This window comes from Pan paniscus, chromosome 17 (genome assembly GCF_029289425.2).
Source record: "Pan paniscus chromosome 17, NHGRI_mPanPan1-v2.0_pri, whole genome shotgun sequence".
Lineage (NCBI taxonomy): Eukaryota > Metazoa > Chordata > Mammalia > Primates > Hominidae > Pan > Pan paniscus.
The window spans coordinates 53613988-53640822 of record NC_073266.2 but is presented as its reverse complement, the minus strand read 5'-3'; the positions used below and the strand labels follow the sequence as shown (position 1 = coordinate 53640822).

The following is a 26835-nucleotide window of genomic DNA, read 5'->3' as shown; positions in this document are numbered from 1 at the left end:
AACACAATAAAAAAAGGTATTCAAGCAACAACTAGCATGATGAATAGAACAGTACCTCATATCTCAATAGTAATGTTTGAATGTAAATGGCCTAAATGTTCCACTTAAAAGAGGAAGAATGGCAGAATGGATAAAAATCCACCAACCAAGTATCTACTGTCTTCAAGAGACTCACCTAACACACAAGGACTCATATAAACTTGATGAAAGGGGTGGAAAAAGATATTCCATGAAAATGGAAACCAAAAGTGAGCAGGAGTAGCTATTCTTATAGCAGACAAAACAAACTTTAAAGCAACAACAGTTTAAAAAGACAAAGAGGAATATTATATAATAATAAAAAGAACAGTCCAACAGGAAAGTGTCCCAATTCTAAATCTATATACACCTAACACCGGAATTGGAGTTCTCAAATTTATAAAACAATTGCTACTAGACCTAAGAAATGAGATACATGACAACACAATAATAGTGGGGGACTTCAATACTCCACTGACAGCATTAGACAGGTCATCAAGACAGGTCAACAAAGAAACAATGGACTTAAACTATACCCTAAAACAAATGGACTTAACAGATATTTATGAAAATTCTACCCAACAACTGCAGAATATACATTCTTTTAACTGGCACATGTAATATTCTCCAAGATGAACCATATCATGACCATAAAACAAGTCTCAATACATTTAAGAAAATTGAAATTAGATCAAGTACCCTTTCAGACCACAGTGGAACAAAATTGGAAATTAACTCCAAAAAGAACTCTCGAAACTATACAAAGACATGGAAATTAAATAATCTGCTCCTGACTGATCCTTGGGTCAACAATGAAATCAAGATGGAATTTAAAAAATTCTTTGAACTGAACGATAACAGTGACACAACCAATCACAACCTGTGGGATACAGCAAAAGTACTGCTAAAAGGAAAGTTCATAGCAGTAAATGCCTACATCAAAAAGTCTGAAAGAGCACAAATAAATAATCTAAGGTCACACCTCAAAAAACTAGAGAATAAAGAACAAATCAAACCCAAACCAAACAGAAAAAAAAGAAATAACAAAGATCAGAGTAACACTAAATGAAATTGAAACAAACAAAAAACAACACAAAAGATAAATAGAACAAAAAGCTGGTTCTTTGAAAAAATAAACAAAATCAATAGATCATTAGTGTGATTAACCAAGAAAAGAAGAGAGAAGATTCAAATAAGATCAATTAGAAATGAAATGGGCAATATTACAATTGAAATCACAGAAATACAAAAGATCATTCAAGGCAACTATGAACACCTTTATGCACACAAACTAGAAAACCTAGAGAAGATGGATAAATTCCTGGAAATATACAACCCTCCTAGATTAAACCAGGAAGAAATAGAAACTATGAACAGACCAATAACAAGTAGCGAGACTGAAATGGTAATAAAAAAACTGCCAACATAAAAAAAGTCCAGGACCAGATGGATTCACAGCTGAATTCTGTCAGACATTCAAAGAAGAACTGGTACCAATCCTACTGAAACTATTTCAAAAGGCAGAGACAGAGGGAATCCTCCCTAAATCATTCTATAAAGCCAGTATCACCCTAATACCAAAACCAGGAAAGGACATAACAAAAAAAAAAAAAGAAAACTACAGACAAATATCCCTGATGAATATAGATACAAAAATCCTCAACAAAATCCTAGCTAACTAAATTCAACAGCATATCATAAAGATAAGACACCATGATCAACTGGGTTTCATACCAGTGATGCAGAGTTGGTTTAACTTACACAAGTCAATAAATGTGATATGCCACATAAACAGGAGTAAAAACAAAAATCATGTGATTATCTCAATAGATGCAGAAAAAACATTTAACAAAATCCAGCAACGCTTTATGATTAAAACCCTCAGCAAAGTTGTAGCCAGAGCAATCAGACAAGAGAAAGAAATAAAGGGCATCCAAATCGGTAAAGAGGATGTCAAACTGTCCCTGTTTGCCAATGATATAACTGTATACCTAAAAAACCTTAAAGACTCATCCAAAAAGCTCCCAGATCTGATAAATGAAGTTAGTAAAGTTTCAGGATACAAAATCAATGTACACAAATCAGTAGCACTGCTACACACCAACAGTGACCAAGCTGAGAATCAAATCAAGAACTCGTTCCCTTTTACCACAGCTGCAAAAAAAAATTAAAATACTTAGCAATATACCTAACCAAGGAGGAAAAGATACCTACAAGGAAAACAACAAAACACTGCTGAAAGAAATCATAGATGACACAAACAAATGGAAACAAATCTGATATGGTTTGGCTCTATGTCCCCATCCAAATCTCATCTTGAATTGTAATCCCCACGCATAAAGGGAGGAAGGTGATTGGATCACAGGGGCAGTTTTCCCTCTGATATTCTCATGACAGTGAGTCCTCATGAGATCTGATGGTTTTATAAGTGTTTGGAAGTTCCTCCTACCCCCTTCTCTCTCCTGCCACCATGTGAAAAATGTCCTTGCTTCCCCTTCACCTTCCACCATGATTGTAAGTTTCTTGAGGCCTCTCCAGCCATGTGGAACTGTGAGTCAATTAAACTGCTTCCTTTATAAATTACCCAGTCTCAGATATTTCTTTATAGCAGTGTGACAATGGACTAATACAGTAAATTGGTACCAGGAGTTTGGGGCATGGCTACAAAGATACTTGAAAATGTGGAAGAGACTTTGGAACTAGGTAATGGGGAGAGGTTAGAACAGTTTGGAGGGCTAAGAAGACAGGAAGATGTCAGAAAGTTTGGAACTTCCTAGAGACTTGTTGAATGGTTTTGACCAAAATGCCGATAGTGATGTGGACAGTGAAGTCCAGGCTAAGGTAGTCTCAGATGGAGATGAGGAACTTGTGGGGAAGTGGATCAAAGGTCACCTTGCTATGCTTTAGCAAAGAGACTGGTAGCATTTTGCCCCTGCCCTAGAGATCTGTGGAACTTTCAACTTGAGAGAGATGATCTGAAATTGGAACTTATATTTAAAAGGGGAGGGTAGCAGAGCATAAGAGTTTGGAAAATTCACAGTCTGTGCTATAGAAAAGAAATTCAACGCTGCTGTAGAAATTTGCATAAGTAACCAGGAGCCAAATGTTAATTGCCAAAGCAATGGGGAAAATTGTCTCCAGGGCATGTCAGAGATCCTGGTAGCAGCCCTTCTCATCACGGCCGGGAGGCCTAGGAGGAAAAAAATGGCTTCGCGGGTCAGGCCCAGGGCCCCACTGCTGTGTGTAGCCTCAGGATTTGGTGCCCTGCATTCTGGCCACTCGCAATCCAGCTGTGGCTAAAAGGGCCAAGGTACAACTTGGGCTATTGCTTCAGAGGGTGCAAGCCCCAAGCCTTGGTGGCTTCCATGTGGTATTGGGCCTGTGGGTACACAAAAGTCAAGAACTGAGATTTGGTAACCTCCACCTAGATTTCAGAGGATGTAAGAAAATGCCTGGATATCCAGACAGAAGTCTGCACAGGGGTGGATCCTTCATGGAGAACCTCTGCTAGAGCAGCACAGATGGGTAATGTGAAATTGGAGATTCCACAGAGTCCCCACAGGGGCATTGCCTAGTGGAGCTGTGAGAAGAGGGCCACTGTCCTCCAGAACCCAGAATGATAGATCCACCAACAGCTTACACTTTGCACCTGGAAAAGCCCCATCACTCAACTTCAGCCCATGAAGAAGCTGCCCAAGGCCATGGGAGCCCACCTCTTGCATCAGCGTGATCTGGATGTGAGACATGGAGTCAAAGAAGATCATTTTGAACCTTTAAGATTTAATGCCTGCCCTGCTGGATTTCAGACTTACAAGGAGACTGCAGAACGTTTGTTTTGGCCAATTTCTCCCATTTAAAATGGGTATATTTACCCAATTCTTGTACCCCATTATATCTTGGAAGGAACTAACTTGTTTTTTTTTTGACAGGCTCCTAGGTGGAAGGGACTTGACTTGTCTCAGATGAGACTTTGGACTGTGGACTTTTGAGTTAATGCTGAAATGAGTTAAGATTCTGGGGACTTTGTTGGGAGGAGCCAAGATGGCCGAATAGGAACAGCTCCGGTCTACAGCTCCCAGCCTGAGCGACGCAGAAGACGGGTGATTTCTGCATTTTCATCTGAGGTACCGGGTTCATCTCACTAGGGAATGCCAGACAGTGGGTGCAGGTCAGTGGGTGCGCACACCGTGAGCGAGCCGAAGCAGGGCGAGGCATTGCCTCACTCGGGAAGCACAAGGGATCAGGGAGTTCCCTTTCCTAATCAAAGAAAGGGGTGACAGGCGGCACCTGGAGAATTGGGTCATTCCCACCCGAATACTGCGCTTTTCCGATGGGCTTAAAAAACGGCGCACCACGAGATTATATCCCGCACCTGGCTCAGAGGGTCCTACCCCACGGAGTCTCGCTGATTGCTAGCACAGCAGTCTGAGATCAAACTGCAAGGCGGCAGCGAGGCTGGGGGAGGGGCGCCCACCATTGCCCAGGCTTGCTTAGGTAAACAAAGCAGCCTGGAAGCTCGAACTGGGTGGAGCCCACCACAGCTCAAGGATGCCTGCCTGCCTCTGTAGGCTCCACCTCTGGGGGCAGGGCACAGACAAACAAAAAGACAGCAGTAACCTCTGCAGACTTAAATGTCCCTGTCTGACAGCTTTGAAGAGAGCAGTGGTTCTCCCAGTACACAGCTGGAGATCTGAGAACGGGCAGATTGCCTCCTCAAGTGGGTCCCTGACCCCTGACCCCCGAGCAGCCTAACTGGGAGGCACCCTCCAGCAGGCGCACACTGACACCTCACACTGCAGGGTACTCCAACAGACCTGCAGCTGAGGGTCCTGTCTGTTAGAAGGAAAACTAACAAACAGAAAGGACATCCACACCAAAAACCCATCTGTACATCACCATCATCAAAGACCAAAAGTAGATAAAACCACAAAGATGGGGAAAAAACAGAACAGAAAAACTGGAAACTCTAAAAATCAGAGCACCTCTCCTCCTCCAAAGGAACGCAGCTCCTCACCAGCAACGGAACAAAGCTGGACGGAGAATGACTTTGACGAGCTGAGAGAAGAAGGCTTCAGACGATCAAATTACTCTGAGCTACGGGAGGACATTCAAACCAAAGGCAAAGAAGTTGAAAACTTTGAAAAAAATTTAGAAGAATGTATAACTAGAATAACCAATACAGAGAAGTGCTTAAAGGAGCTGATGGAGCTGAAAACCAAGGCTCAAGAACTACGTGAAGAATGCAGAAGCCTCAGGAGCCGATGTGATCAACTGGAAGAAAGAGTATCAGCAATGGAAGATGAAATGAATGAAATGAAGCAAGAAGGAAAATTTAGAGAAAAAAGAATAAAAAGAAACGAGCAAAGCCTCCAAGAAATATGGGACTATGTGAAAAGACCAAATCTACGTCTGATTGGTGTACCTGAAAGTGATGGGGAGAATGGAACCAAGTTGGAAAACACTCTGCAGGATATTATCCAGGAGAACTTCCCCAATCTAGCAAGGCAGGCCAACATTCAGATTCAGGAAATACAGAGAACGCCACAAAGATATTCCTCGAGAAGAGCAACTCCAAGACACATAATTGTCAGATTCACCAAAGTTGAAATGAAGGAAAAAATGTTAAGGGCAGCCACAGAGAAAGGTTGGGTTACCCTCAAAGGGAAGCCCATCAGACTAACAGCAGATCTCTTGGCAGAAACCCTACAAGCCAGAAGAGAGTGGGGGCCAATATTCAACATTCTTAAAGAAAAGAATTTTCAACCCAGAATTTCATATCCAGCCAAACTAAGCTTCATAAGTGAAGGAGAAATAAAATACTTTACAGACAAGCAAATGCTGAGAGATTTTGTCACCACCAGGCCTGCCCTAAAAGAGCTCCTGAAGGAAGCACTAAACATGGAAAGGAACAACTGGTACCAGCTGCTGCAAAATCATGCCAAAATGTAACGACCATCAAGACTAGGAAGAAACTGCATCAACTAATGAGCAAAATAACCAGCTAACATCATAATGACAGGATCAAATTCACACATAATACTATTAACTTTAAATGTAAATGGACTAAATGCTCCAATTAAAAGACACAGACTGGCAAATTGGATAAAGAGTCAAGACCCATCAGTGTGCTGTATTCAGGAAACCCATCTCATGTGCAGAGACACACATAGGCTCAAAATAAAAGGATGGAGGAAGATCTACCAAGCAAACGGAAAACAAAAAAAGGCAGGGGTTGCAATCCTAGTCTCTGATAAAACAGACTTTAAACCAAGAAAGATCAAAAGAGACAAAGATGGCCATTACATAATGGTAAAGGGATCAATTCAACAAGAAGAGCTAACTATCCTAAATATATATGCACCCAATACAGGAGCACCCAGATTCATAAAGCAAGTCCTGAGTGACCTACAAAGAGACTTAGACTCCCACACATTAATAATGGGAGACTTTAACACCCCACTGTCAACATTAGACAGATCAACAAGACAGAAAGTCAACAAGGATACCCAGGAATTGAACTCAGCTCTGCACCAAGTGGACCTAATAGACATCTACAGAACTCTCCACCCCAAGTCAACAGAATATACATTTTTTTCAGCACCACACCACACCTATTTCAAAATTGACCACATAGTTGGAAGTAAAGCTCTCCTCAGCAAATGTAAAAGAACAGAAATTATAACAAACTATCTCTCAGACCACAGTGCAATCAAACTAGAACTCAGGATTAAGAATCTCACTCAAAACCGCTCAACTACATGGAAACTGAACAACCTGCTCCTGAATGACTACTGGGTACATAACAAAATGAAGGCAGAAATAAAGATGTTCTTTGAACCCAACAAGAACAAAGACACAACATACCAGCATCTCTGGTATGTTGCATTCAAAGCAGTGTGTAGAGGGAAATTTATAGCACTAAATGCCCACAAGAGAAAGCAGGAAAGATCCAAAATTGACACCCTAACATCACAATTAAAAGAACTAGAAAAGTGAGAGCAAACACATTCAAAAGCTAGCAGAAGGCAAGAAATAACTAAAATCAGAGCAGAACTGAAGGAAATAGAGACACAAAAAACCCTTCAAAAAATTAATGAATCCAGGAGCTGGTTTTTTGAAAGGATCAACAAAATTGATAGACCACTAGCAAGACTAATAAAGAAGAAAAGAGAGAAGACTCAAATAGACGCAATAAAAAATGATAAAAGGGGATATCACCACTGATCCCACAGAAATACAAACTACCATCAGAGAATACTACAAACACCTCTACACAAATAAACTAGAAAATCCAGAAGAAATGGATAAATTCCTTGACACATACACTCTCCCAAGACTAAACCAGGAAGAAGTTGAATCTCTGAATAGACCAATAACAGGCTATTGAAATTGTGGCAATAATCAATAGCTTACCAACCAAAAAGAGTCCAAGACCAGATGGATTCACAGCCAAATTCTACCAGAGGTACAAGGAGGAACTGGTACCATTACTTCTGAAACTATTCCAATCAACAGAAAAAGAGGGAATCCTCCCTAACTCATTTTATGAGGCCAGCATCATTCTGATACCAAAGCCGGGCAGAGACACAACCAAAGAAGAGAATTTCAGACCAATATCCTTGATGAACATTGATGCAAAAATCCTCAATAAAATACTGGCAAACCGAATCCAGCAGGACATCAAAAAGCTTATCCACCATGATCAAGTGGGCTTCATCCCTGGGATGCAAGGCTGGTTCAATGTATGCAAATCAATAAATGTAATCCAGCATATAAACAGAGCCAAAGACAAAAGCCACATGGTTATCTCAACAGATACAGAAAAGGCCTTTGACAAAATTCAACAACCTTCATGCTAAAAACTCTCAATAAATTAGGTATTGATGGGACATATTTCAAAATAATAAGAGCTATCTATGACAAACCCACAGCCAATATCATACTGAATGGGCAAAAACTGGAAGCATTCCCTTTGAAAACTGGCACAAGACAGGGATGCCCTCTCTCACTACTCCTATTCAACATAGTGTTGGAAGTTCTGGCCAGGGCAATTAGGCAGGAGAAGGAAATAAAGGGTATTCAATTAGGAAAAGAGGAAGTCAAATTGTCCCTGTTTGCAGATGACATGATTGTATATCTAGAAAACCCCATTGTCTCAGCCCAAAATCTCCTTAAGCTCATAAGCAACTTCAGCAAAGTCTCAGGATACAAAATCAATGTGCAAAAATCACAAGCATTCCTATACACCAACAACAGACAAACAGAGAGCCAAATCATGAGTGAACTCCCATTCACAATTGCTTCAAAGAGAATAAAATACCTAGGAATCCAACTTACAAGGGATGTGAAGGACCTCTTCAAGGAGAACTACAAACCACTGCTCAAGGAAATAAAAGAGGATACAAACAAATGGAAGAACATGCCATGCTCATGGGTAGGAAGAATCAATATCGTGAAAATGGCCATACTGCCCAAGGTAATTTACAGATTCAATGCCATCCCCATCAAGCTACCAATGACTTTCTTCACAGAATTGGAAAAAACTACTTTAAAGTTCATATGGAACCAAAAAAGAGCCCGCATTGCCAAGTCAATCCTAAGCCAAAAGAACAAAGCTGGAGGCATCACACTACCTGACTTCAAACTATACTACAAGGCTACAGTAACCAAAACAGCATGGTACTGGTACCAAAACAGAGATATAGATCAATGGAACAGAACAGAGCCCTCAGAAATAACGCCACATATCTACAACTATCTGATCTTTGACAAACCTGACAAAAACAAGCAATGGGGAAAGGATTCTCTATTTAATAAATGGTGCTGGGAAAACTGGCTAGCCATATGTAGAAAGCTGAAACTGGATCCCTTCCTTACACCTTACACAAAAATCAATTCAAGGTGGATTAAAGACTTAAACATTAGACCTAAAACCATAAAAACCCTAGAAGAAAACCTAGGCATTACCATTCAGGACATAGGCATGGGCAAGGACTTCATGTCGAAAACACCAAAAGCAATGGCAACAAAAGCCAAAATTGACAAATGGGATCTAATTAAACTAAAGAGCTTCTGCACAGCAAAAGAAACTACCATCAGAGTGAACAGGCAACCTACAAAATGGGAGAAAATTTTTGCAACCTACTCATCTGACAAAGGGCTAATATCCAGAATCTACAATGAACTCAAACAAATTTACAAGAAAAAAACAAACAACCCCATCAAAAAGTGGGCGAAGGACATGAACAGACACGTCTCAAAAGAAGACATTTATGCAGGCAAAAAACACATGAAAAAATGCTCACCATCACTGGCCATCAGAGAAATGCAAATCAAAACCACAATGAGATACCATCTCACACCAGTTAGAATGGCAATCATTAAAAAGTCAGGAAACAACAGGTGCTGGAGAGGATGTGGAGAAATAGGAACACTTTGACACTGTTGGTGGGACTGTAAACTAGTTCAACCATTGTGGAAGTCAGTGTGGCGATTCCTCAGCATCTAGAACTAGAAATACCATTTGACCCAGCCATCCCATTACTGGGTATATACCAAAGGACTATAAATCATGCTGCTATAAAGACACATGCAAACGTATGTTTATTGCGGCATTATTCACAATAGCAAAGACTTGGAACCAACCCAAATGTCCAACAATGATAGACTGGATTAAGAAAATGTGGCACATATACACCATGGAATACTATGCAGCCATAAAAAATGATGAGTTCATGTCCTTTGTAGGGACATGGATGAAATTGGAAATCATCATTCTCAGTAAACTATCACAAGAACAAAAAACCAAACACCGCATATTCTCACTCATAGGTGGGAATTGAACAATGAGATCACATGGACACAGGAAGGGGAACATCACACTCTGGGGACGGTTGTGGGGTGGGGGGAGGGGGGAGGGATAGCATTGGGAGATATACCTAATGCTAGATGACGAGTTAGTGGGTGCAGCACACCAGCATGGCACATGTATACGTATGTAACTAACCTGCACAATGTGCACATGTACCCTAAAACTTAAAGTATAATAATAAAAAAATTTAAAAAAATTGATTTTGGGGTACTGTTGAGAAGGCATGATTGGTTTTGAAATGTTAAAAGACATGAGATTTGGGAGGGGCCAGGGGCAGAATAATATGGTGTGGCTCTGTATCCCCATCCAAATCTCATCTCAAGTTGTGATCCCTAGGTATCAAGGGAGGGAGGTGATTGGATCATGGGGACAGTTTCCCCCATGCTGTTCGCATGATAGCGAGTAAGTTCTTATGAGATCTGATGGTTTTATAAATGTTTGGAAATTCCTCCTTTGCCCTTCTCTCTCTTGCCACCATGTGAAGAAGGTCCTCATTTCCCTTTGCCTTCCACCATAATTGTAAGTTTCCTGAGGCTTCCCCAGCCATTTAAAACTGTGAGTCAATTGAACCTCTTTCCTTTATAAATTACCCAGTCTCAGGTATTTCTTTATAGCAGTGTGAAAACAGGCTAATACAACAATACAAATGGACTAATGCTCATGGATGGCTAGAATCAATATTGTGAAAATGACCATGCTGTTAAAAGAAATACACAAATTCAGTGCAATTCCCATCAAAATGCCGTCATCATTATTCACAGAACTAGGAAAAAATGATCCTAAAATTCATATGGAAACAAAAAAACAGCCCACTTAGCCAAAGCAAGACTAAGCAAAAAGAAAAATCTGAAGGCATCACATTACCCAACTTCAAACTATAATACAAGGCTACTGTTACCAAAACAGCATGGCACTGGTATTAAAAAGCAGGCACACAGACCAATGGAACAGAATAAAGAACCCAGAAATAAAGCCAAATACTTACAGCCAACTGATCTTCGACAAAGCAAACAAAAACAAAGTGGGGAAAGGACACCCTATTCAACAAATGGTGCTGGGATAACTGGCCAGCCACATGTAAAAACATGAAAATGGATCCTTATCTCTCACCTTATACAAAAATCAACTGAAGATGGATCAAAGACTTAAATCTAAGACATGAAACCATAAAAATCCTAGAAGGTAACATTGGAAAACCCCTTCTAGATATTGCGGTAAGCAAAGAATTCATGACCAAGAACCCAAAAGTAAATGCAACTAAAACAAAGATAAATAGATGGGACCTAATTTAAAAAGCTTCTGCACAGCAAAAGAAATACCCAGAAAAGTAAAGAGACAATCCACAAAGTGAGAGAGAATATTTGCAAACCACGCATCTGACGAAGGACTAATATCCAGAATCTACAAGGAACTCAAACAAATCAGCAACAAAAACCAAATAATCTCATCAAAAAGTGGGCTAAGGACATGAATGGAAATTTTTCAAAAGAAGATATACAAATGGCCAACAAACATGAGAAAATGCTCATCATTACTAATTATCAGGGAAATGCAAATCAAAACCACAGTGTAATACCACCTTACTCCTGCAAGAATGACCGTAATTTAAAAATTGAAAAATAATCGATGCTGGCATAGATGTGGTGAAAAGGGAACACTTTACACTGCTGGTGGGAATGTAAACTAGTAAAACCACTATGGAAAACAATATGGAGTTTCCTTAAAGAACTAAAAGTAGAACTACAATTTGATCCAGCAACCCTACTACTGGGTATTTACCCAGAGGAAAAGAAGTCATTATATAAAAAAGACACTTGTGCACATATGTTTATAGCAGCACAATTCACAATTGCAAAAATATGGAACCAGCCTAAATGCTCATCAGCCAATGCATGGATAAGGAAAATATGATGTGGGTATACAAAGACACAAACACCATGGAATACTACTCAGCCATTAAAAGGAACTAAATAATGGCATTTGCAACAACCTGGATAGAGTTGGAGGCCATTATTTTTAGGGAAGTAATTCAGGAATGGAAAAGAAACATTGTATGTTCTCTCTTATAAGTGGAAACTAAGCTATGGGGATATAAAGACATAAGAATGACATAATGGACTCTGGAGACTTGCAGAAAAGGGTGGAGGGGAGTTGAGAGATAAAAGACTACCAACTGGGTGCAGTGTACACTGCTCGGGTGATGAGTACACCAAAATCTCAGAAATCACACCTAAAGAACTTACCCATGTACCTAAACACCACCTGTTTCCCAAAAACTATTGAAGTGATAATAATAATAATAATGAAGGAGAGGAAAATCAGTATGTTTAAGATATATCTGCATTCCCATTTTTATTGCAGCACTATTCACAGTAGCCAAGTTATGGAATCAACTTAAGTGTTCATCAATGAATGAATGGATAAAGAAAATGGGGTGTGTGTGTGTGTGTGTGTGTGTGTGTGTGTGTAATGGAATATTATTCAGCCATAAAAAACAAGGAAATTATGTTATTTGCAGCAACATGGATGAGCCTGAAGGACATTATGTTAAGTAAAATAAGCCAGGCATAAAAAGACAAATACTGCATGTTCTCACTCATATGTGGGAATTTTTTAAGTTGATCTCATAGAAGTAAAGAGTAGAATAGTGGTTACCAAAAGCAGGGACAGGTAGGATAAAGAAGGGGATAGGGAGAGGTTGGTTAATGGGTACAAAATTACAGGTATATAGGAGGAATAAGGTCTAGTATTCTGTAGCACAATAGGGTGACTATGGTTAACAATAATTTATTAAATATGTCAAAATAGCTAGAAAAGAGGATTTTAAACATCCTCAACACAAAGAAATGATAAATATTTGAGGTGATGAATATGCTATATAATTACACTGATTTGATCATTACACTGATTTTATTATTACATATTGTGTGCATGTATCAAAGTATCACATTGTACACCATAAATATGTACAATTACTGTATCTGTTCAAAATTAAAAAGGAATAACTGTAAATCAAAGCTCATTATTATGAAATATACAATAATTTTAAGGTCAGGCATGGTGGCTCATACCTGGAATCTCAGCAATTTCAGAGGCCGAGGCAGGTGGATCGCTTGAGCTCAGGAGTTTCAGACCAGCCTGGGCAACATGGCAAAACCCCATCTCTACTGAAAATATCAAAAATTAGCTGGATGTGGTGGCAAATGCCTGTGGGCCCAGCTACTCGGGAGGCTGAGGTAACAGGATCGCTTGAGGCTTGAGCCCAGGAGATGGAGGTTGCAGTGAGCTGAGATTGTGTCACTGCACTCCAGCCTGGGTGACACAGTGAGAACGTGTCTCAAAAAAACCAAAACAACAAAAAAAAGAATTTTAATGACACTAGAATTTGGTTGGATCAAGGAAGTGCCTGGATCTTAGAAATCTTTTTATAACATGAAGACTTTCTTCATCATTATCAGTGCCACCAATAGTATGTGCACTGAGCAAGATTTTTATGGAAGAGCCTGAATGGGGGCGATCACATCCAAGGCCCCAGGGACACTCTGTAAATTATTTTGAAAGATTTCTGTACTTCTGGATCATCCACATCGTGGGTCATTGTTCTCTAAGCTACCTTCAATCCTTTAGAAATAGACAGACAAGCATGAAGGCTCATTCTATAAAGATATCAGCATAGAGTGTCAAATCTCATTAGCCTCTAGGAGTTAGCATCAAACTGGATTCCTGCATCAATCATCGTTATTGCTAAAAAACAAACAAACAAACAAAACAAACAAACAAAAAACTTACTATGTCAGTAGAGTTGGAAAGCTATTCTTTTTTCTATGTTATACACATCATATATATAAAGGAATGCATAACATGCATAGGTAACAGTTCAAAATAACAATAATTAATGTATGTTAATATCCTGGGTACTTGAACTTGAACAAGAATAATTTAATAACAATGGGCTATAATCACTCTCACTGATAAAAACAGACACAAACATCACTAAAATATTAGCAAACCAAACCCAGCAATGTATTAGAAAGTCATTGCCAAGTGTACTTTTTCCTTAAGATACCAAATATATAGCTCAGTTATAGACAATCTAGTAATGTAATACATCACATTAATAGCTTATGGGAAAAAATATGATAAACAAATACAGAAAAAGCGTTCAGTAAGAAATAAATTTAGTCATGATAAAAATTTTGGCAAAATAGGAAAAGAACTACTTTAGCCTGATAAAATAAATCAATCAAAAACCTACAATAAACATCATTCTTATTTTTGAAACTTCAGAAGCATTCCACTCAAGTTGGTAATAAAGAAGAATGTCTCCCATCAGTGCTCCATTCCTCATTATATAGGAAAGATTAACAAATGCAGTAAGACAAAAATTAACAGAAATAAAAATGAAAAAGAAAGGTACAAAACTATCATTATTAGAAGATGACATGGAAATCAGAACCTAATTGAAAGGCTCCTGAACCCCAGAACATGAAACCAGACTCACTGAAACTGGTAGGGAGATTTCCAGCACCATCTCCACAGACACCTGGCCCACAGTGCAGTGCCATACAATCAGGAAGAGAGCCCCTCACTCTCAGCTTCACTCAGGGAAGAGAAGGGGCTGGTTTGTGTGTCTAGCACCCCAACCTTTCCAAGAGAGCTCCCTAGAGGACTGGCTTCTGTCTTCTCAGTCTTAGAGTTCTGATGGGCCTGGCACAGTGAAGCCACTCGCAAGAGAATGGAGGTAGCATCTTGAGCTCCCCAGTGCTCATCACACCATAAGCAGATAGAAAACATAGTTGCCTGATTATCCTAAGGGAGGAAAGAGTTGGTAGTGACCCCCTGAATCTCTGGCCAATCTGATTGGTAGGGGTCTTCTTTTATGAGGCCAGTCGGTGAAGACTAGGAGAGTTGCTTGCTTTGTCTAATGCATAGACACAGGCTGGGCACAGTGGCTCATGTCTGTAATCCCAGCACTTTGGGAGACCAAGGTGGGTGGATCACCTGAGGTCAGGAGTTCGAGACCAGCCTGGCCAACATGGTGAAATCCCATCTCTAAAAATACAAAAAAATTAGCCTGGTGTAGTGGTGCACACCAGCTGTAAACCCAGCTACTCGGGAGGCTGAGGCATGAGAATCGCTTGAAACCTGGGGGCAAAGGTTGCAGCAAGCCGAGATCGTGCCACTGTACTCCAGCCTGGGTGACAGAGCAAGATGTCTTGAAACAAAGAGACAAACAAGTAATGCACAGACACCAACACAGACACTTGAGGAAAATGAAGAATCAGGCAAAGATGTTCCAAACAAAAGAACAAGATAAATTTCCAGCAACTGACCCTAATGAAACAGAGTAATATGGTTTACCTGACAGAGAGCTTAAAATAACTCTATAAAGACAGTCACCAAAGTCAAGAGAACAGTGCATGAACAAAATGAATAGTTCGACAAGGAAATAGAAAATGTTAAAAGTACCAGATAGAAATCATGGAGGTGAAGGACACAGTAACTGAACTAAAAAATTTATTATAAGAGAGGTTCAACAGCAGACTAGATCAGCAAAAGAAAAGATAAGTAAACTTGAAGACAGGTCACTGGAAATAATTCAGTCAGAGGAGCAGAAAGAAGTAAAAATTTAAAATGGTGAAGTAAGCCTAGGGGAATTATGAGACATCATCAAGTGGACCAATATATACATTATGGGAGTCTAAAACTTTGAAAAGAGTGAGAAAAGAAAAGAAAGCTTATTCAAAGAAAGAATGGCTGAAAACTTCCCAAATCCAGGAAGGAAATGGACATCCAAATTCAAAAAGCCCAACAGATACCAAATAACATAAATCTGAAAAAATCCATGCCAAGACACATATAATCAGATTGCCAAAAGTCAAAAGGAAGGAAAAAGGCAAGGGAAAACTGACTTGTCATACACAAGGGAACCCTCATAATACAATCAGTGGATTTTTTCAGCAGAAATTTTGTAGGCCAGACAAAGTAGAATGATATATTCAAACTATTAAAAGAAACAAACCTGCCAACAAGAATACCATACCAAGCAAAAGCTGAGAAAATTTATCACTACTAGACCTGATTTATAAAAAATGCAAAAGAAAATTCCTCAAGCGGAAACTATAGGACACTAAACAACAACACAATAGCATAAGAAAGCATGAAATTTGCTATAAAGTAAATATGTAGACAAATAAATAATATTATGTTACTATTGGTAGTGGGTAACTCATTTTTAATCCTAGCATAAAGGTCAAAAGACAAAAATATTTAAAATAGCTACAAAAATATGTCAAAAATAAGTCAAAAGACAAAAGTATTAAAGAATAACTACAAAAATAGGTTAAAATATATGCAGTCCACAATGGCTAATGCTTGTAATTCCAGCTACTAGGGGGCTGGGGCAGAAGGATTTCTTGAGGCCAGGAGTTTGAAACCAGCTTGGGAAACATGGCGAGATCTCATCTTTTTTTTTTCTTTTTCAACTTTTAAGTTCCAAGGTACAAGTGCAGGTTTATTACATAGGTAAACTTGCGTTATGGGGGTTTGTTATACAGATTATTTCATCACCCAGGTATTAAGCCTAATACTCATTAGTTATTTTTCCTGATCCTCCCCATCCTCCCACCCTCCACCCTCCTGTAGGTCTCAGTGTCTATTGTTCCCCTCTATGTGTTCATGTGTTCTCATTATTTAGCTCCCATTTATAAGTGAGAACATGTGGTATTTGGTTTTCTGTTCCTGTGTTGGTTTGCTAAGGCTAATGGCCTCCAGCTTCATCTATGTCCCTGAAAAAGACATGATCTCATTTTTTTTATGACTGCATAGTATTCCATGGTGTATATGTACCACATTTTCTTTATCCAGTCTATTATTGATGGGCATTTAAGTTGATTCCATGTCCTTGCTATTGTGAATTGTGTCACAAATGTACATATGCATGCATGTGTTTTTATAACAGAATAATTTATATTTCTTTGGGTATATACCCAGTAATGGGATTACTGGGTCAAATGGTATTTCTGTCTTTAGGTGTTTGAGGAATCACCAGACTATCTTCCACAATGGCTAAACTAATTTACAGTCCCACCAACGGTGTATAAGCATTCCTTTTTCTCTACAACCTCATCAGCAACTGTTATTTTTTTACTTTTTAATAATACTCATTCTGACTGGTGTTAGATGATATCTCATTGTGGTTTTGATTTGCATTTCTCTAATGATCAGTGATGTTGAGCTTTTTTTCATATGATTGCTGGCTGCATATATGTCTTCTTTTGAAAAGTGTTTGCTCATGTTCTTTGCCTACTTTTTATGGGGTTGTTTCTTGTAAAATTGTTTAAGTTCCTTATAGATGCTGGATATTAGACCTTTGTCAGATGCACAGTTTGCAAAAATTTTCTCCCATTCTATAGGCTGTCTGTTTACTCTGTTGATCATTTCTTTCGCTGTGCAGAAGCTCTCTAGTTTAATTATATCCCATTTGTCAATTTTTGCTTTTGTTGCAATTGCTTTTGCTGTCTTCATTATGAAACCTTTGCCCTTGCTTATGTCCTGAATGGTATTGCCTAGATTGGAGAGAACTCATCTTTTTAAAAGTTTTAAAAATTTAGTTGGGCATGGGCCAGGCACAGTGGCTCACACCTATAATCCCCATACTTTGGGAGGCCGAGACAGGCAGATCACCTGAGGTTAGGAGTTCAGGACCAGCCTGGCCAACATGGTGAAACCCCATCTCTACTAAAAATACAAAAATTAGCTGGGTGTGATGCCATGCACTTGTTATCCCAGCTACCCGGAAAGCTGAGGGAGAAGAATCTCTTGAACCCAGGAGGCAGAGGTTGCAGTGAGCTGGGATCATGCCACTGCACTCCAGCCTGGGTGACAGAGCGAGACTCCATCTCAAAAAAAAAAAAAAAATTTAGCTGGGCATGGCAGCACATATCAGTAGTCCCAGCTACTCGGTAGGGTAAGGCAGGAGGATCACTTGAACCCAGGAGTTCAAAACTGTAATGAGCTATGATCATGTCACTGCACTCCAGCCTGGGCAACAGAGTGAGACCACATCTCTTAAAATATATACATATGTGTTAAAAGATACAAATATGGGCCAGGGGTGGTGGCTCATGCCCATAATTCCAACACTTTGGGAGGCCAAGGAGGATGGATTGCTTAAGTTCAGGAGTTCAAGACCAACCTGAGCAACATGGTGAAACCCTGTCTCTAAAAAAAAAAAAAGCAAAAATTAGCCAGGCATGGTGGCATGTGTCTGCTTAGGACTTAGCTTAGGACTTAGCTTAGGACTACTCAGGAGGCTTAGGTGGGATGATTGCTTGAGCCTAGGTGGCAGAGTTTGCAGTGAGTCAAGATCACACCACTGTACTCCAGCCTGGGCAACAGAGCAAGACCCTGTCTCAAAAAAAAAAAAAAAAAAAGATACACATTATGAATAGATGTAAATCCTGACAACCATACGTAAAGTATGGGGAGCAAAGCTTAAAGTGTAGAATTATGTATGTGATTAAACTTGCTGTCAGCTTAAAATAGGCCGTTATAACTCTAAGATATTTTATGTAAGCCTCGAAATAACTACACACCAAAAAAAAAAAGAAAGAAAAAACCTATAGAAGTTACACAAAAAGGAAAAGACAAAGGAATTAAAGCCCATCAATATAAAATATCAACAAAACACAAAGACAGCAAGAGGTGAAAAGACAGACAAAAGAACTATAAGACTAACAGAAAACAACTAGCCAAATGGCAATATTAAATCCTTATCAATAATTACTCTAAATGTATTTGATTAAACTCTCCAATCAAAAGACTTAGAGTGGCTGAATAAAAAAAGAAGCATAAAAAGACATAAAAAAAAACCCAACTGTATGCTGTTTAAAAGAAACTGACTTTAGGTTTAAGGATATACGCAGACTGAAAGTAAACAGATGGAAAAAGATATTCCATGCAAATGGTAACCAAAAGAGAGTAGGAGTGGCTATAATTATATCCATTAAAATGGACTTTAAGTCAAAAACTGTCACAAGAGATAAAGAAGGACATTTTATGATGATAAAACGATCAATCCACCAGGAGTATATAACAATTATAAATATATATGCACCCAACATCAGAGCACCTAAATACATAAAGCAAACATTGACAGAACTGAAAGGAGAAATAGACAGCAAAACAAAAATAAATTCAATAATGGACAGAACATGCAAACTGAAGATCAGTAAGGAAAAGGAGGACTTGAATCATACTGTAGACCAAATGGACCTAACAAACATACATAAAACGTTTCACCCAACAGCAGAAGAATACACATTCTTCTAAGGCACACACGGATCTTTCTCCAGGATAGATCACGTTAGGTCTTAAAACAAGACTTAAAAAAAAAAAAAAAAGACAATGAATTTAAAAAGACTGAAATCATATCAAGTTTCCGACCACAATGAAATGAAACTAGAAATAGTAGCAGCAAGAAAATGGAAAAATTCACAAATATGTGGAAATGAAACAACACACTCTTAAATGACCATTTGATCAAAGAAGAAAATTTTAAAAATTATAAAATACCAAAGACAAATGAAAACATAAAATATCAAAATTTATGGGATATGGCAAAAGCAGTACTAAATAGTAAGCTCATGGCAGTAAGTGTCTACAGTAAAAAAGAAGAAAGATCTCAAACAACCTAATTTTACACCACAAGGAACTAGAAAAAGCAGAACAAAGTAAACCCAAATTTAGCACAAGGAATGAAACAACAAAGTTTGCAATGGAAATAAATAAAATTGAAAAATGGAAAACATTAACAAAACTAAGTTGGATTTTTGAAAAACAGAACTGACAAGCTTTTATCTAGACTAAGAAAAATAGAAAACTTGCCGGGCACGGTGGCTCACGCTTGTAATCCCAGCACTTTGGGAGGCCAAGGCAGGCAGATCACGAGGTCAAGAGATCGAGACCATCCTGGCCAACATGGTGAAACCCTCTCTCTACAAAAAGTACAAAAATTAGCTGGGCATGGTGGTGCACACCTGTAGTCCCAGCTACTCGGGAGGCTGAGGCAGGAGAATCACTTGAACCCAGGAGGCGGAGGTTGCAGTGAGCCGAGATCGTGCCACTGCACTCTAGCCTGGCGACAGAATGAGACTCCATCTCAAAAACAAACAAACAAAACAAAAAAAAAAAAGAAAAGAAAAATTGAAAACTCAAAATCTGAAATGAAATGAGACACTATAAATAATGCCACAAAAATAAAATATTCTAAGAAATTACTACAAACAACTATATGCCAACAAACTGGATAACCTAGAAGAAATGAATAAATTCCTAGAAACATACCATCTATCGAAACTAAACATGAACAAAATAAAGCCTGAGCAAACCTACAACTAGTATGAAGATTGAATCAGTAATCAAAAACCTCTCAACAAAGAAAAGCCTACATCCAAATGGCTTCACTGCTGAATGCTATCAAATATTTAAAGAAGAATTAATACTAAATCTTCTCAAACTCTACTTAAAAACTAAGAGGAGGGAACATTCCCAAACTCATTTTATGAGGCCAGCATTATCTTGATACTAAAGGCAGGCAAAGACAACTGCAGGCCAATATCCCTGATGAATATAAACACAAACATCCTCAACAAAACTTAATCTAACAGTACATTAAAAGGATCATACACCATGAGAAAGTGAGCTTTAGTCCTGGGATGTAAGGATGATTCAACATATGAAAATCAATTAACGTGACATACTACATTAACAGAATAGAGGAGAAAATTACATATTCATCTCAATGGACACAGAAAAAGCATTTGACAAAGTTCAGCACCCTCTCATAATAAAAACTTAATAACCTAGGAATAGAACATGTTACCTCAAGATAATAAATGCCATATGAAAAGCCTACAACTAACATTATACTCCATGATGAAAAACTGAAAACTTTTTCTCTTAAGATCAGGAACAAGGCAAAGAAGCCCATTCTTACCTCCACTATTTGACATAGGACTGGAAGTTCTAGTCAGAGCAATTAGGCAAGAAAAAGAAATAAAAGACATTCAAATTGGAAAAGGGAAGAAAAATTGTCCTTGTTTGATCAAAAAACATGATCTTATATATTCAAAAAATTCTAAATACTCCATTTTAAAAAACTGTTAAACTAATAAATGAATTCAGTAAAGTTGCAGGATACAGGATACACATCAACATACAAAAATCTATTGCATTTCTATACACTAAAAACAAACTCTCTGAAAAGGAAATAAGAAGACCAATCCCACTTATAATAGCACACAAAAAAGAGTACAATACCTAGAAATAAACTCATCTAGACCAGGCATGGTGGCACATGCCTGTTGTCCCAGCTACTCAGGAGGCTGAAGCAGGAGGATTGCTTGAGCCCAGGAGTTCAAGGCTGCAGTGAGTTGTGATCATGCCACTCTATTCCAGTTTGGGCAACACAGTGAGACCCTAAATCTCTTTTAAAAGAACAAAAGAAACTTATCTAAGGAGGTGAAATACTCACATTCTGAAAACTACAAAACATTGGTGAAAGAAATAAGACACAAACAAGAAATTAAACAAATGGAAAGGCATTCCATGTTCATGGATTAGAAGAATTAATATTGTTAAAATGTCTATAGAGCCCAAAGCAATCCGCAGATTCAATGCAATCCCTATCAAAATCGCAATGGCATTTTTTTACAGAAATAGAACGATCCTAAAATTCATATAGACCCACAAAAGATGACAAATAAACTAATTAATCTTGAGAAAGAAGAACAAAGCTGGAGTTGTCACAGTTCCTGATTTTAAAATATATCACTATAGCTATAGTAATCAAAGCAGTATGGTACTGGCACAAAGACAGATACACAGACTAATGAAACAGGCTAGAGAGTCCAGATATAAATCCATGCATATATGGTTACATGATCTTTGGAAAGGGTGTCAAAAAAACACAATGGAGAAAAGATAGTCTTTTCAACAAATGGTGTTGGGAAAACTGGATATCCACATGTAAAAGAATAAAATTGGACCCTTATCTTACATCATACAAAAACTTCAACTCAAATGGATTAGAGATTTAAGCACAAGATCCCAAAATGTAAAGCTCCTGGAAGAAAACATAGGGGAAAAACTTCATGACATTGGTCTTGGCAATAACTTTGTGAATATGACACCCAAAGCACAAGTAACAAAAACAAAAATACACAAATGGGACTATATCCAACTAAAAAGCTTCTGCACAGCAAAGGGAACAATTAAAAAAGTGAAAAGGCAACCTGTGGAATGGGAGAAAATATTTTCAAACCATTTATCTGAAAAAGTAGTTAACCTCAAAGATATATAAGGAACTCCTACAACTCAGCAGTAAACAAACAAAAAGAAAACCAAATAACCTAATTTAAAAATGGGTTAGTGGCTGGGCGCGATGGCTCACGCCTGTAATCCCAGCACTCTGGGAGGCCGAGGCAGGCAGATCACAAGGTCAGGAGATCGAGACCATCCTGGCTAACACGGTGAAACCCCGTCTTTACTAAAAATACAAAAATTAGCCAGGCGTAGTGGCGGGTGCCTGTAGTCCCAGCTACTGGGAAGGCTGAGGCAGGAGAATGGCGTGAACCTGGAAGGCAGAGCTTGCAGTGAGCCGAGATCGCGCCACTGTACTCCAGCCTGGGCGACAGAGCGAGGCTCTGTCTCTAAAAAAAGAAAAATTAAAAAATTTAAAAAAAAAATGGGTTCAAGACCTGAATAGGTATTTCTAGGTATTTCTCCAAAGAAGATGTACTAACGGTCAATGGGTATATGGAAAATGTTTAACATCGCTAATAATGAAGGAAATGCAAATTAAAATCAAAATGAGATATCACTCTACCCCTGTCAGGATGGCTATTGTCAAAAGAAAACAAACAAAAGACAGTAAGTAAGTGTTGGCGAGAATGTGGAAAAACTTGAGCCCTTGCAACCACTGGTGGGTATGTAAAATTTTTCAGTTAATATGAAAAACAATATTGAGATTTCTTAGAAAATTAAAGATAAAACTACCAAATGATCCAGTGATCCCACTTCTGGGTACTTATCCAAAATAATTTCAACCAGGATACTGAAGAGATATTAGCACTCCCAATGTTCATTGCAGCTCTATTTCCAACAGCCAAGATATGGATACAATCTAAATGTCCATTAAGAGATGCATAAAGTAAATATGGTATACTCATTTAATGGAATACTACTCAATCTTAAAAGAGATTCTGCAATATGTGACAACAGACAATTTAAACAAATGGGATATTAGGGCCAGCGCAGTGGCTTATGCCTGTAATCCCAGCACTTTGGGATGCCAAGGTGGGCAGATCACCTGAGGTTGGGAGTTCAAGACCAGCCTTACCAACACGGAGAAACTCTGTCTCTACTAAAAACACAAAATCAGCCAGGCATGGTGCTGCATGCCTGTAATCCCAGCTACTCGGGAGGCTGAGGCACAAGAATCGCTTGAACCCAGGAGGCAGAGGTTGCAGTGAGCCGAGATCACGCCATTGCACTCCAGCCTGGGCAACAAGAGTGAAACTCTGTCTCAAAAAAAAAAAAAAAAAAGGGATATCAAGACTTATTCTATAACTCTAGTAATAACACTGGCCTCTTGGTTCAAGGAAAAATAAACCACGGGAACAGAACAGAACAGAACACTTACAGCCAAGAAACACAATCGTGAATATATGGAAATGTTATATATCACAAAAGTACAACTGCAAGTTAGGGAGGAAATGGGAATGTTCTAAAAATGGTAAGTGGGATGGGAAAGGAGAAGGAGTAAGACTCAGGAGAGGTCCACAGGAAATTTCTGCTGTATCTGTAATGTCTTTTACCTTTTTTTAACCCAGCACCACAACTGCTATGTAATGTTTTATGTATGTATGTATGTATGTATGCTAAAAAAGAAAAAGGAAGAGGAGGAGGAGGACCTAAAGGAAATGTGGCCAAATGTTAAGATTTGCTAAAATTGAATGCTCTAATTGTGTATTATTCTTTATACCCGTGCTGTCCAACACTGTAGCATAGCTACACGTAGCTATTTAAATTAATTAAAATTAAGTTAAATTTAAAATTCAGTTCTAGTGTCCCACTAGCCACATTTCAATAGTCACAAGTGACTGGTGGCCACTAAACTGGACAAGGTATAGTTTGAACATTTTCATCACCACAGAAAGTTCTACTAAACAGAGTGGGCCTATGCTTTTCTATAGGTTTGATCATTCATATCACTCATAACAAAATCAACAAGGACGAATTAAAGCCTGCAGTATACATGATGATGAGTGAAGAAAATAAAAGAAACTTCATAGGACATCATCTAATTAATATAAAGTGTATACCTCTTTTTTTTTTTTTTCTTTTGAGACATCATCACCCTCTGTTGCCCAAGCTGGAGTGCAGTGGTGCGATCTGGGCTCACTGCAGCCTCCACCTCTGGGGATCAAGTGATACTCCTGCCTCAGCCTCCCAAGTACCCAAGCAGCTGGGATCACAGGCACGTGCCACCATGCCCAGCTTCTTTTTGTATTTTTAGTAGAGAAGGGGTTTCGTCATGTTGGCCAGTCTGGTCTCGAACTTTTGACCTCAAGTGATCTGCCCACCTCCGCAATGCTGGGATTACAAGCGTGAGCCACCGCACCTGGCCCCTCTTTACTGTCTGATTGAACTGTCAGATCTTTCTGTCTCCCGAAATTTCCCAAAATCAAGGGGAACAAACTCTTTGTTGTGTTTCCTAGACACTATTTCCCTTACTTTCAGGTTATTTTACCCATTTTTTCCCTTGAGACAAGGTCTTGCTCTGTTGCCCAGGCCGGAATGCAATGGCATGATCTCGATTCACTGCAACCTCCACCTCCAGGGTTCAAGTGATTCTTGTGCCTCAGCCTCCTGAGTAGCTGAGATTACAGGCACGTGCTACCACACCCAGGATAGTTTTTTATTTTTTTGTAGAGATGAGGTCTCACTGTATTGCCCAGGCTGATGGGTTATTCTAACACTTGGTAGAGTATTTCATATGAATATAAAAGCTGCTGTTGGGAGCTGCTCTGTGAAAATGAAGCAGTTTTCCCACCTTTGGCTTTGATGACCATGATCCTTTGCCGCAAGTCGATGAAGGGCTGGATCAGGCAGAGCCGGGGTTCCTGCTTCTGACTCAGGCAAACACCATTGTGATTCACAACCATCCAGCTCCGGTCATATAGCAGCCCTTGGTTTCCTACAGGCCACCTGGTCACCTAAACAAAAAGGTAGACATGTCTTAGGCCAGGGCTCCCCAAAGTTGGTCTTCACCTATTTGTACAGTGGCTACACAAACACAGATAGACTTCATGAATTCAGCACCTACACTGGAAGGAAGAAAGGGAGGAAGAGAAGAAACTAAAACAGAGAGGACAGTGCAAAGAAGATGATGTAGGAGCTGGATATCTTCCATTAAGCCTCCAGGTCCACACTCCACCCTTCTCCACTTCGAGCCATGTTTTAAGTAGGTAATGCCTGACATTCAGAGAGTACAAGAGTCTACAGTGAAAAGCAAGCCTCCTTTCCCAGCTGGCTCCAGCCATTGCTCTTTTTTTGCTGTTTTTTTATTTGTTTGTTTGTTTTTAAGATGGAGTCTTGCTCTGTTGCCCAGGCTGGAGTGTAGTGGTGCAATCTCAGCCCATTGCAACCTCTGCCTCCTGGGTTTAAGCTATTCTCCTGCCTCGGCCTCCTGAGTAGCTGGGATTACAGGCACCTGCCACCATGCCCGGCTAAGTTTTGTATTTTTAGTAAAGACAGGGTTTCACCATGTTAGCCAGGCTGGTCTCAAACTCCTGACCTCAAGTGATCCACCTGCCTTTGCCTCCCAAAGTTCTGGGATTACAGGCATGAGCCACCACGCCCACCCCTTTGCTCTTGTATATCCTTCCTTAGCAGTGGTGCCTGTCCAGGTATTTCATAATAGTATAGACATATTTTTCTACTAAAAATACAAAAAATCAGCTGACAGAATTGCTTGAACCTAGGAAACGGAGGTTGCAGTGAGCCGAGATCATGTCATTGCACTCCAGCCTGGGCGACAAGAGTGAGACTCTGTGTCAAAAAAAAAAAAAATAATAATAATAATAATAATAAATAGCCAGGCATGGTGGCTCATTCCTATAATCCCAGCACTTTGGGAGACTGAGGCGGGCAGATCACGAGGTCAGGAGTTCAAGACCATCCTGGCCGACATGGTGAAACCCCATCTCTACTAAAAATACAAAAATTAGCCGGGCTTGATGGCAGGCGCCTGTAGTCCTAGCTGCTCTGGAGGCTGAGGCAGGAGAATCAATTGAACCCAGGAGGCGGAGCTTGCAGTGAGCCAAGATCGCACCATTGCACTCCAGTCTGGGCGACAGAGCGAGACTTCATCTCAAAAATAAATAAATAAATAAATAAATAAATAAATAAATAAATAAATAAATAAAATAAAACAAAATAAAATAAAATAAAGTGAGTAGAGCTGGGCGCAGTGGCTTATGTCTGTAATGCCAGCACTTTGGGAGGTTGAGGCAGGGGGATCACTTGAGGCCAGGAGTTCAAGACCAGCCTGATCAACATAGCAAGACCCTGTCTCTAAAAAAAATGAAAATTAAAAAGTAGCCGGGCATGGTGGTGTATGCCTGTAGTCTCAGCTACTCAAGAGGCAGAGGCGGGAGGATAGCTTGAGACCAGGAGTTCAAAACTGCAGTGAGCTTTGATGGCAGCACTGTATTCCAGCCTGGGAGACAGAGTGAGATCCCATCTCGAAAAAATAATAATAAGCAAATGAATAAATGGATAAAGTGAGTAGCAAGTAAGAAGTCTTTCAGCACAGAAGAAAGCTCCCTGAGAAACTAGTTTTAAACTGTTTCCCCAAAAAGATGCTGGCTTTTTCGAAG

General features: G+C 39.3%; 1 protein-coding gene across 4 annotated transcripts in view; it reads right to left on the bottom strand.

Annotated features, from left to right (window-relative positions):
• The window catches only part of MOCOS (molybdenum cofactor sulfurase), an 84442-nt gene that overhangs the window by 26976 nt on the left and 30631 nt on the right, over positions 1-26835 (bottom strand). For all 4 annotated transcript variants that reach the window (XM_003830219.6, XM_008955665.4, XM_008955666.4 and 1 more), the window contains one exon: positions 25008-25170. In XM_003830219.6, the coding sequence (XP_003830267.2) occupies positions 25008-25170 (163 nt within the window). The remainder of the gene's footprint in view (positions 1-25007; positions 25171-26835) is intronic.